The following is a 12,668-nucleotide window of genomic DNA, read 5'->3' as shown; positions in this document are numbered from 1 at the left end:
CACTCTAAATGGTCCTGGTTTGGAAAATAAATTATTTGTTCATGCTAAGCATAAACTCTGGCAGTCAGGGGGTGGGGGAGGTATCACTGGCTCAACCATGTGTGTCAGATACATAAAATCAGGGAAGAAAGCAATGTTCTAAGTATAGTACTTTACGTATTTTAACTTACTAATTTGTCTTTCAAAATAAGAGATGTTGGGACTTCCCTGGTGGTCCAGTGGTTAAGACTCCACGCTTGCTTCCACTGCAGAGGGCCTGGTTTTTTTGTGTGTTTGTTTTGGTTTTTTAATTAATTTAATTAATTATTATTATTATTTTTGGCTGCATTGGGTCTTCATTGCTGCACGCGGGCTTTCTCTATTTGCAGCGAGCAGGGGCTACTCTTCATTGCGGTACACGGGCTTCTCACTGTGGTGGCTTCTCTTGTTGCAGAGCATGGGCTCTAGGTGCGTGGGCTTCAGTAGTTGTGGCACACGGGCTCAGTAGTTCTGGCTCATGGGCTCTAGAGCGCAAGCTCAGTAGTTGTGGCTCATGGACTTAGTTGCTCCATGGCATGTGGGATCTTTCCGGACCAGGGCTCGAACCCATGTCCCCTGAATTGGCAGGTGGATTCTTAACCACTGCACCACCAGGGAAGCCCAGGGGGCCTGGGTTTGATCCCTAGCCGGGGAAATAAGATCCCACAAGCCATGCGTTGGGGCCAAAATAAATAAAAATAAAAATATGTTATTATCATCACCCATTACAGATGAGAAAAATTTAATAAATTACCTAAAATTACGCGACAGTAATGTAGGAACCTTTGAATCCAAGCATGGTGTCTCCATATCTCCTACTCTCAACCTCTACATTACAGCTAAGCACAAAGCTTTCTCAGAAAAGGAAGAATTAAACAGCATCTTATCTACAAATTCTCACTCCAGAATCTCAGAAGTCAGCAGACACCTCACTTTTCTTTGTGGGTGTGTATATACATGCCCTTTGTAATTCTGAGGAAGGAGCAGTGATATTTGAAGGGAGAGGGGATCACAGATTAGCAATATCACCTTAAAGTCCATTTTTACCACGTTATGGTAAAAAAAAAAAAAGGAAGGAAAGGAGGCAGGGAGAGAGAGAAGAAGGAAGGAAAGAAGGAAGGAAGAGAGGAAGGAAGGGAGGAAGGAGGGGAGGGAGGGAGGTTGGGAGGGAGGGAGGCCTGGTGTCATTTTCAATGGGGATCACATTTATGAATTTCCAAATGTCCAGGAATAATGGCACATGGGAAGGCCTCCATGCCATTTCCTGTTTCCAGCTCCAAGCACATGATGCTGAAGGGACCCCACACTCTTATCTCAGAGATGTCTTTGATACAGGAATATCAATTCTTAACCGCTCCGATTTGGGGTCTTATGGCCTTAAGCTGAGCCTCATGTTCATTATGAAATAGGACAATCGGCTTTTTGGTCAGGTTCCCTGGAGCAGAGCCTGTGATGGGGAAACTGTCAAGGTGCTTTATTGAGGGAGAACTCTCAGGAGAGCGGAGGGAGGTAGGGGGGCTAAGGAAGTCCGATCCCACAGGGGGCCCTGGTGCACAGACTGCAGCACACAGTTAGTCCCTCGCTGAGACCATAGGCTGGGTATCAGTCATTGACGTCTAGCCATTCAGGTGACAGCCTTGTAGGTCAGGCTGCCCTTTAACTAAGGGCAGAGCTTCTGAGAGATGTACAGGTGGGAGGCTTTAGCAGCCAACACGCACAGCAGCTGGGGGATGGGTGCACCAGCCAGGTTTAAGGGATTCCCCCACTTCAGTCCGCCTTTGAGAAGTGCAGTCATGAACACCAGGGCAGACCCTGTGATAAACCCACAGAGTCCCATGTGTTATGGTGAATAAACACAAGTCATTAGAAACAAGTACAGTGTGGAGAGAGAAAACTAGGCATGAGAGAATGAGAACTAAAAATGTGGAATAAGAATACAGACATCCAGATATTTTGGAGCCAGCTTTCCTTTGTCAAAAAACAGCACTACATATAGGGGCAAGAAAGGAGAAGCGAGTTCAAGCAGGAAATCAGATACTCAGACAGAAAAGGCAACCCTGAGGTAGAGCAGGTAATCAATTTAAGTTTTCCCTTCTTTAGGCATTGGCCTTCAGCCAGCTGGGGAGAAGCAAGGTGGTAATCTTCATGTGGTCCCTGCAGGTACCAACAACTAATGTTAAACATAACCCCACATTCGAATCTTAAAAAGAGTGGATATATGTGTACGTATAACTGATTCACTTTGCTGTACACCTGAAACTACCACATTATAAATCAACTATACTCCAATAAAAAGTAAGTCAAATGCAGGAAAATAAATAAATAAAGTGTTATTAAAAACCTTAAAAAAAGAAGTCTGTTTGGTTTTTGTTTTTCTTTTTTTGGTTTTTTTTTTTTTTTAATTTCACCTTGATATTGTGAGAGTTTGAGGTACTGCAGGGAAACCAGGTGAAGAACAAGATCCTTATATTGAGAATGACAGAACACAAAGATTCAAAAACTCTGGGTCCTGGGGCTTCCCTGGTGGCGCAGTGGTTGAGAATCTGCCTGCCAATGCAGGGGACGCGGGTTCGGGCCCTGGTCTGGGAAGATCCCACATGCCGCGGAGCGACTGGGCCCGTGAGCCACAACTACTGAGCCTGCGCGTCTGGAGCCTGTGCTCCGCAACAAGAGAGGCCGCGATAGTGAGAGGCCCGCGCACCGCAATGAGGAGTGGCCCCCGCTTGCCGCAACTGGAGAGAGCCCTCGCACAGAAACGAAGACCCAACACAGCCAAAAATAAATAAATAAATAAATTTAAAAAAAAAAAAAAAAATCTCTGGGTCCTGCCTGATAACATCATGGACCCACTGAATTAACGAGGCATGTGGCCTCCCTACCTTCTGGACTTGTTTTGTGTGATAATAGATCCACTTTGTTTAAGCCCCCCCCAAAAAAAAATAATAATAACCCCACATTCAATGGGCTCTTTGCTGTTCCCTGCCCTGGCATGTTTCATTTCCTCTCCAGCACCAAGGGCAGGACGGGGTCATTAGAGCCCCAAATTCAGGGTTTCCTGTCCTAATGCCATGGGCCATTTTATGACTCAGGCTCAGTGCTGATCATGTGGTCCATGGGTGGCTTTATATCCATGATTGGTTCTGGGAAATAAATTCAGGACTCCATCTCTCCTTAAAAGACTCAGAGTCAACAATTACATCTCTTTCCTGTGGTCTAAGAAGAACCTGAAAAGAATAGGGTTTATGCCTTTCCTCACACCGCCCAAAGGGATAGCTCTTTATGGATATTTTTCTAAAGCCAATCTTGACCCCAGAGAAAACAAGAAAAAAATGAACCCACATTTTCTATGTCAAAGCCAGACATCTATATAGTTGTATTTATTCCTCATAATATTCCTACAATGGAGGTACTATGGTCCCCAATTTTAAAGAAAATTTTTAAAAGGTTGGAAGGAAAGGAGAATTCTGGAAAGTCTAATAGCAAGGAAGGATGGATAAGAGGTCTCAGGAAGCCAAAAACAAAAAAGAAAGGAAGAGAAAGAGGATATCTCTAAATACAGTAAAAATGCAAGAGCCATTAGAGCCCTCATGAGGGTCATAGATTTCTCTGTAATCTTCAGATTTAATATGGCACACCACCTCTTCCCAAGTAAGAAAGCACCTTAGGATGCCAAGATCAAGTTCCAACACCGAAAGTCACTTTTGGAGACATCTTCAAAAAGGAGAAACAAGAAAAACATACTCACTGAGCAGACCTCTCATACCTGCATGGCGAGCCTGTCACCGCCAGGGGTCATGTCTGAGGGTGTGAGAAAGCACCTGACCCCGAGTTACAGGTTAGAGAAGCCATGATCTCATTTCCCACCAGTGCAACCTTGAGAATGTCACTGGTGGCAATGACATTGTCTGCCAGGGGAATGATAATATCTCTGAGAAACTGTTGGCCTCGGTTAAAAAATAATAATAATAATGACATGAGCAATCACTAACCCTTGATGAGAAAAATCCAGAGAGACCAGCGTAACTTGCAGAGAAACTTTCCCATGATATGAGGAAACAGACATGTCTTGAGGGTGGAGCAGAGGGAACTTGCATGACTTGAGTGCAGAATCTGTGCAGGGACAGAATCAACGACAAACTTCCAGGTCCCCATGCTGATATTTTCTTTTTTTTTTAAAATTAATTAATTTATTTTTTGGCTGCGTTGGGTGTTCGTTGCTGTGCACAGGCTTTCTCTAGCTGCGGTGAGCGGGGGCTACTCTTTGTTGCGGTGCGCGGGCTTCTCATTGTGGTGGCTTCTCTTTGTTGCAGAGCACAGGCTCTAGGCACGCGGGCTTCAGTAGTTGTGGCACACAGGCTCAGTAGTTGTGGCTCACAGGTTCTAGAGCACAGGCTCAGTAGTTGCAGTGCACGGGCTTAGTTGCTCCACAGCATGTGGGATCTTCCCGGACCAGGGCTTGAACCCGTGTCCCCTGCATTGGCAGGCCGATTCCCAACCACTGCGCCACCAGGGAAGTCCCCATGCTGACATTTTCATCTACCATTGCTTGTCTCCACATCTGACTCCACAATCTACTCCCCTCAGCCCTCCAACTGAGCTGGTCTATGTTCACTGCCTGAGCAGTCAGTGAGGCTAACTTGACTTTTTAGCAGCCAGGAATCCCCTTTGCCTATTGGAGCCTCTTGTTTGCCCATTGTTGGGAGAAAGTGATTGCTTTTACAAGTCCAGTTGTGGGACTTCCCTGGTGGTGCAGTGGTTGGGATTCCATGCTCCCAATGCAGGCGGCCCGGGTTCAATCCCTGGTTGGGGAACTATATCCCACATGCATGCCGCAACTAAGAGTTTGCATGCCACAACTGAGGAGCCCGTGTGCTGCAACTAAGACCTGGTGCAACCAAATAAATTAATTAATTAAATAAATTCAAAAAAATTTTAAAAGTCCAATTGTAAATCAACTATATGCCAATAAATTTTTTTTTTACTAAAAATAAAAGTCCAGCTGTTGAGGTTAATGCCTGATGTTCAAGCAATACACTGAATTTGGACCAACAGATTCCATGATCTGCAAGGCATTTGTCTCTGTACTGACCATAGAGCAGAAGTTGGCACAGTTTTCCTGTAAAAGGCCAGATAGTAAGTATTCTAGACAGGGTCTCTGTTGCAACTACTCAACTCTGCCCTTGCAGTGGGACAGCAGCCATAGACAAGGTCTAAACAATCCAGAGGAGCTGTGTTTCCATCACACTTTATCTATGGACAGTGAATTCGAATCTTATAATTTTCAGCTGTCCATAAACACTGTTTATCTCTCTTTTTTTCAAGCATTTAAAAATGGGATAACCACTTTTATTCTTAGCTCATTAGTTGTATAAAACAGGTGGCAGGCCAGATTTGGCCTGGCACCATATTTGTTTGACCCCTGCTATCAACGAATAATCAAAGGATCAAAATGCTTGCCCTAATGGACATTTTATTTGACCAAAGAACACAGACATAGAATAATCAGAATATAAAAAACATAAAATTACACATTGTGATGATCTGTAAGAACAAAAAGGAAAGGATTTTTGAGAACCAGTGATGGGTGATCATGATTTATATATGAGTGTAGGGAAGGCCTGTTAAGAGAAATTAATAATTAAGCTGCCGTTTGAAAGATGAGAATGAGTGTTTCAGGCAAAGACGGGGAGAAGAGAATTGCTGGCATTGCAAAGGCTTTGAGAGGGGAAGGGTTTCGAGATTTTGAGAGGAACTGAAAGGTCGGAGGTGTGGGGGACACCACTGCTGGGTGGGCACCTCATCTCCCCTTCCATGAAAGCTTAGTTCTGATGTAAGTGTCATTTGGCTGGATCTCCTCCCTGAAGAGTTCCCTCAGACAGTTTCGGTGGTTGGCACGATTGCAGAGCTCCTGCATGTCTAAGATTATCTTTCTTTTTCCTTTACACGTGAAGGATATTTTGCCCAATGTGGCAGTCACTGGTGGTGTCCCCTCCCCCAGCAGCCATCTCCTTCTTTGATGACAGAATCGCAGTTTTGATCCAACAGTCTGGGGGTTGAATCATGACTAGTCTAAGAAATTATTTTTCATTCAGTTTTTTTGTTTTGGGTGTTTTTGGCCACGTCGCGTGACTTGTGGGATCTTAGTTCCCTGACCAGGGATCAAACCTGGATCCTCAGCAGTGAAAGCACGGAGTCCTAACCACTGGACCACCAGGGAACTCCCTTTTCATTGAGTTTTGAACTTTTTTTTTGCTCTATTTTTATTTTTATTTATTTAGATTTTTTAAAAATGAAGTACAGTTGATTTCTAATGTGTTAATTTCTGCTGTACAGCAAAGAGATTCAGTTATACATATACACATTCTTTTTTCAATATTCTTTTCCATTATGGTTTATCATAGAATATTGAATATAGTTCTCTGTGCTATACAGTAGATAGTTAAGAAATTTAGATGAGTGCTTACCGTGTGTCAGATCTATTGACACATAATTAGTATGAATTATTTAATTCAAGCAAAAAAAAACCCTGCATGTGATAATATTATTCTACAGGATTATACCAATGAAAATAAATGAAGCATACACAAATTTTTAAAAACTTGCCCATGGTCTCCCAGCTATTAAAGTGGTGAGACAAGGATTTGACCTGAGATGATTGCGTTTCAGTGTCTCAGGGCTTGATCACTATTGTATTAAAAACTCTTGATTATAGGAGTTATTATTCTATTTAACGGTGAGGAAAATGAGTTGAAAGATGATTATTGATGTGCTAAAATTAGCCAGAGTTTAGTATTAGAATATAACTTTAAAAATACTTAAATCTTCAATGATTTTCCTGTGTGTCTTTTTTTTCAAAACTTATAGTCATACCTTGCATACTCTCATGTAATCTGTATTTTTCATTTCTTAATATCTTATGCACATCCTTCCATATTGAGCAGGGTAATTCCACATTTTCAGTTTAATGACTCCTTGGTTATTTATTTTATGGACTATCACACTAAATTTATCTGTAAATTTTTGCTTTATCTTTAGATTTTTTGCAATATTAACTAATGTAAATATTCCTATAGAGAATATTTTATGCATTTTTCACTGTTTCAGTAATTTTCATGAAAAATATTTCTAGAAATAGATTACTGGATAAAAGAGGTATTTGTCTTAAATGCTGGTATAGGTACTTCCCTGGTGACACAGTGGTTAAGAATCCACCTGCCAATGCAGAGGACATGGGTTCAAGCCCTGGTCCGGGAAGATCCCACATGCTGCAGAGCAACTAAGCCTGTGCACCACAACTACTGAGCCTGAGCTCTAGAGCCTGCGAGCCACAACTACTAAAACCGCGTGCCTAGAGCCTGTGTTCCACAACAGGAGAAACCACCGCAATGAGAAGCCCGCACACTGCAACGAAGAGTAGACCCCGCTCGCCACAGCTAGAGAAGGCCCGCGCAGCAACAAAGACCCAACGCAGCCAAAAATAAATAAGTTAATTAATTTTTAAAAAATCTGTGTTTAGATAAGAACTCTGATCACCTATTTTTAAGTTATAAATATTGTGAACTATTTGTTTCATGTGAGGAATGGATGTTACCTTATTTATCCAGAAGGTTAACTGGTTAACACACACGATGATTTTTCTGTAACTATCGAGATATCATTCACATACAATTCACCCATCAAGTGTACAATTCAATAGTTTTTAGACTACCTGCAGTGTCGTGCAGTTATCACCACAATCAATTTGGTAACAGTTTCATCACCTCAAAAAGAAACCCTGGGACTTCCCTGGTGGTCCAGTGGTTAAGACTCCACGCTTCCAATGCAAGGGGCCCAGGTTCCATCCCTGGTCAGGGAACTAGATCCCACATGCCACAACTAAAGCAACTAAAGAGCCCGCACGCTGCAACGAAGATCCCGTCTGCCGCAACTAAGACCTGGTGCAGACAAGTAAATAAATAAATAAATATTAAAGAAAAAAAAAAAAGAAACCCTGCACCCATTAGCAGTCACTCCCCATTTCCGGCCACATCCCACCCACCTTAAGTCCTAGGCAACCACTAATTTATGTTCTGTCTCTATAGATTTGCCTACTCTGAACATGTCATATAAATAAAATCATACAACATGTGGCTTTTTGCAACTGGCTTCTTTTACTTAGCATAATGTTTTCCAGGTTTGTTCATGTTACAATATGCATCAGTATTTTGTTCCTTTTTTTTTTAAAGACATACTCTTTTTAGTGTTTCATGTCTTTTTTTTTAAATTTTATTTATTTATTTATTCATTTATGGCTGTGTTGGGTCTTCGTTTCTGAGCGACGGCTTTCTCTAGTTGCGGCAAGCGGGGGCCACCCTTCATCGCGGTGCACGGGCCTCTCACTATCGCGGCCTCTCTTGTTGCGGAGCACAGGCTCCAGACGCGCAGGCTCAGTAGTTGTGGCTCACGGGCCCAGCCGCTCCACGGCATGTGGGATCCTCCCAGACCAGGGCTCAAACCCACGTCCCCTGCATTGGCAGGCAGACTCTCAACCACTGCGCCACCAGGGAAGCCCATTTTGTTCCTTTTTACTGACAAATAATATTCCATTGTACAGATATATCATATTTTTAATTCATTCTTTGGTTGGTGGACATTTTGATGTTTCCACTTTTTGGCTATTATCAATAATACTGCTATGAAATTCGTGTACAAGTTTTTATGTGGACATATGTTTTCATTTCTTTTGGGTACATACTTAGGAGTGGGATTTTTGGATCACATAGTAACTCTTTTGAGGAACTACCAGACTGTTTTCCACAGTGACTGCATCATTTTACATTCCTATAAGCAGTGTATGAGGGTTTCAAGTTCTCCACATTTTAACAGTTATTACTGTGTCTTTTTATTATTATTATTATAGCTATCCTAGTGGGTGTGAAGTGGTATCTCATTGAGTAGAGATGAGTGATATCAGCTAAGGCACTTCTCTACACCAATCATTCTAACAACTGCTGGGGAGGTGAGAGAAGCCATCCTAGATCATCCAAACCCAGCCAAGCTGGTCCAGACCAGAAGAACCATCAGCCAACTTACAAAATCATGAGAAGTCATGAAGACTTGTTTTGTTGTTGTTATTGGCCACGCCCCGTGGCTTGCAGGATCTTAGTTCCCCAACCAGAGATTGAACCCACACCCTCGGCAGTGAAAGCACAGAGTCCTAACCACTGGACTGCCAGGGAATTCCCAAGACTTGTTGTTTTAAGTCATTAAGTTTCGGGGTGGTTTTCTATATATCAAAAACACTTTCTCTCAGGTATACAATTGTCCATACATCCCCTCTATATGCTAGCATTCCTGACCCAGAAAAAAAGACTGAGGAAGCTGCCATATTGGATAGAAGTTTGGACTGGGATCCTTGTGTTGCAGGAGGGCTGGATGGATTGATGTTCCCTGGAGCTACTGTACCCACCCATCACTCCTCGTGCACTGGTTCCTCTGGGACTGCTTCTAATTTATTTTTATGTTATTTTATTTATTTATTTTTGGCTGCGTTGGGTCTTCATTGCTGTTCATGGGCTTTCTCTAGTTGCAGCGAGCGGGGGCTACTCTTCATTGTGGTGCGTGGTCTTCTCATTGCGGTGGCTTCTCTTGTTGCGAAGCACGGGCTCTAGGTGCGCGGGCTTCAGTAGTTGTGGTACACAGGCTCAGTAGTTGTGGCTCGTGGGCTCTAGAGCGCAGGCTCAGTAGTTGTGGTGCATGCGCTTAGTTGCTCCACGGCATGTGGGATCTTCCCAGACCAGGGCTTGAACCCGTGTCCCCTGTATTGGCAGGCGGATTCTTAACCACTGAGCCACCAGGGAAGCCCTCTGGGACTGCTTCTAAAGATGGGCACCGCTGGGTGAATCCTGGAGCTATCTCTGGGGAAATCATTCCATAACATAGTCTTGTCAAAATAATTTATTTGACCTCATCCACTACTCTCTACTCTACTGGTGTGAACTGTGGTGATGCTCTTCTTTGCCCAGCCAAAACAGAACTTGGCTTCTGGTCAACTTCCCAGAGACATGTGGTAAACCTTCCAGCTACCAACCATCCAGCTGTGTGCCCAAAACCTATGAAATTTTGGGCTACCCTTCCACTACTTACTGTGTCTCCAGGCCCTGAAGAGCAACTGGTTGTTTCCCCATCAGTTCTCATCCCTCCAGTTCTGTCAACCGTCAATCTATAATAGACCTCAGAACTATATGTCCAGTAGTTGCCTCCCCCAGAAACACCTGACTTACGGCTGCAAGCTGCAGAACGTCATCTCTTGTGGGTATCGACCACTGAACTTTGCGTCCATCACCTGCCACCCTTTAAAATATCTCTCCTATGACCGTCAACCTCTAGGTTATGAGTCCAGCAGCTTCAGACCCCCGGACTTTGTATCTAATAGTGTTCAACCTGTTCCCTACATACACAGCAGTTTCCAACCAGCTTTTTCTTCCTTTGGGACTTGGAAATCTCCATTTATTAGATGATGCTGAATTGCCATCCAAGCATCTTGTCAGATAGCTTTGTGTCATCTTTAGATTAATAAATTGTTCTTAGGTAAATGGATAATTGTGCTTTTAGTTCAGTTACAGTTTTAACCAATACTCTTTTACTTGATCAAATTCTAAGTGATTTTAATTGTTGGTTTGTTCACTAGAGTATTTTTTGCTATCAGGCTTTTTGATTTCTATGCCATTAACATGTTCTCTTAAGCAGAAAGAAAAGTTTGCTTGGTTATCTCTAAATAAACTTGCTTTGAATGATTTTAAAAAATAATGGATTTGGTCCAGGTTTTTAAGAAATGGTAATGCAGAGCACCATTTTTCAGGTCTTTTATTTCTTTATTTCAATGTAGTCTTCATCTCTGTCCTCTGGAAGTGGTTATGAGGCAAAGCAGGAACAACTTAAATGTCCGACATTAAGGAATTCGTTGGTACAATTTTAGCACCCAAACAATGATATGTTGCCTAATAAAGTACTGCAGTACGAAATGTTTGAATGATGGGGGCAAGCCTGTCCAATGTGCATCACATATGATCTGGGAATCTGTACTGCAAAGTGATGACATTGTTGGTACCTGGCTCAGTGGAATAACGGGTATTTTTTTCTGTAATTTTACTTGTTTTATTATCTCTTTTTGTGTAATAAACAGACATTGTTTTTGTAACTACAAAATAAAAAGAAATACATTTTACAAAAATACTTATGTTGGAATTTTAAATTGATCCAACTGATCTCACATTTTCTGATGTCACAATTCCTCACTGACTTTTTAGTCAATTCCTTTTTCTAATGCTTTTCAGTGAGGAGATAAAACAGTAAGGAGTGAAGTCTTTTAGTTAAAAGTGGTTGAGTATTTCAAGAAAGAGTAAGTTTATGAGAGAGTAGAAAGCAGCAGAAAATCTTTCAAAATAAGTAATAAAAATATTTATTTGGATTTAGCAATATTGAGTTAATTGTTGTAGTTTTTAAATATTCAAACAACAGAAAGTATATAAATCAGAAAAGAGACTTTCCCTACTCATTCCTTCTCTACTGAAGTGACCAAAGTTGCCATTTTTAGGTGTTCTTCCAGATTTTTCTGTACACTGAATGTATGTATAAAGATCATCTATTTTTTTGACTTCTTAAAATAAATTTATTTATTTAATTTATTTATTTTTGGCTGTGTTGAGTCTTCGTTGCTGCACTTGGGCTTTCTCCAGTTGTGGTGAGTGGGGGCTGCTCTTCATTGCGGTGCGTGGGCTTCTCATTGCAGTGGTTTCTCTTGTTGCAGAGCAGGGCTCTAGGTGCATGGGCTTCAGTAGTTGCAGCGCACAGGCTCAGTAGTTCTGGCGCACGGGCTTAGTTGCTCCACGGCATGTGGGATCTTCTCGGACCAGGGATCGAACCCGTGTCCCCTGCATTGGCATGTGGATTCTCAACCACTGTGCCACCAGGGAAGCCCCAAGATCATCTATTTTGTATAGAAATGGGATCATGCTATACATATTGTTTTGCTATTTCCCCTTTTCACTTGAACACAATTCCTCTACTTCATTTTCTGTCAGCTATAGAGATTTAACTCCTTCTTTTTAATGTTGAATTATTATCTAACTGTCCACTAGTCACATTGGCTAACAAGCATTTGAAATGTGACTAGTTTGACTAAGGAACTACATATTAAAATTTTATTTAATTGTAATGATTTTAAATAGCCACAAATAGCTACCATGTTGTTCAGCATAGACTAACAATTCCTCAAAGGATAAACACTGAGGTTAATTTCAGTTCTTCATTATTACAGACATGGCTTCAGTAAGCATTACTGTATCCGCATCTTTTTCTTTCAAGTCAGCATTTTTGTAAGCTAGACTCTTATATGTAAAAATGCTGGTTGATTAAGGGTTTGCTTTCAGACATTGTGATAGATACTACCCAACTCAACTGTAAAAAGACTGTAGTCATTACCAACAGCTACCTATGAGCGTTCTCATTCCCCCACATTCTCAACAATATTGTATACTATCAACATTTGTTTTTGATATTTGTTAAGTGAAAACATGGTAAGTCATAAGTTTCCATTATCAATTAATTGCCTCAGCTCACAATGATAAGCTTAACCAAAAGATGGCGCTGGAGGGATATTGCAGGAGGAG

The 12,668-nt window shown here is 41.9% G+C and overlaps 1 protein-coding gene across 1 annotated transcript; it reads left to right on the top strand.

The window, feature by feature from the left end:
* Positions 1–3,785: 3,785 nt before the first annotated feature.
* Positions 3,786–10,517, top strand: KRTAP25-1 (keratin associated protein 25-1). The gene is made up of 2 exons (XM_068527144.1): positions 3,786–3,824; positions 10,155–10,517. Exons 1-2 carry the CDS (start codon positions 3,786–3,788, stop codon positions 10,515–10,517), a joined length of 402 nt encoding a protein of 133 aa, XP_068383245.1.
* The last annotated feature ends 2,151 nt before the right edge of the window (positions 10,518–12,668 follow it).

Source organism: Eschrichtius robustus, chromosome 19, assembly GCF_028021215.1.
Source record: "Eschrichtius robustus isolate mEscRob2 chromosome 19, mEscRob2.pri, whole genome shotgun sequence".
In the NCBI taxonomy this organism is placed as follows: Eukaryota; Metazoa; Chordata; class Mammalia; order Artiodactyla; family Eschrichtiidae; genus Eschrichtius; species Eschrichtius robustus.
Note: the sequence above shows the minus strand (reverse complement) of the source record. Positions and strands in the feature narration are given on the sequence as shown.

Excerpts from the sequence above, each read along its gene's own strand:
- KRTAP25-1 (XM_068527144.1), top strand. The coding sequence starts at position 3,786 with ATGGCGAGCCTGTCACCGCCAGGGGTCATGTCTGAGGGT. Across the intron at positions 3,825-10,154 it reads CAGGGGTCATGTCTGAGGGT|GCCCTGAAGAGCAACTGGTT; the intron begins GTGAGAAAGCAC and ends CTGTGTCTCCAG.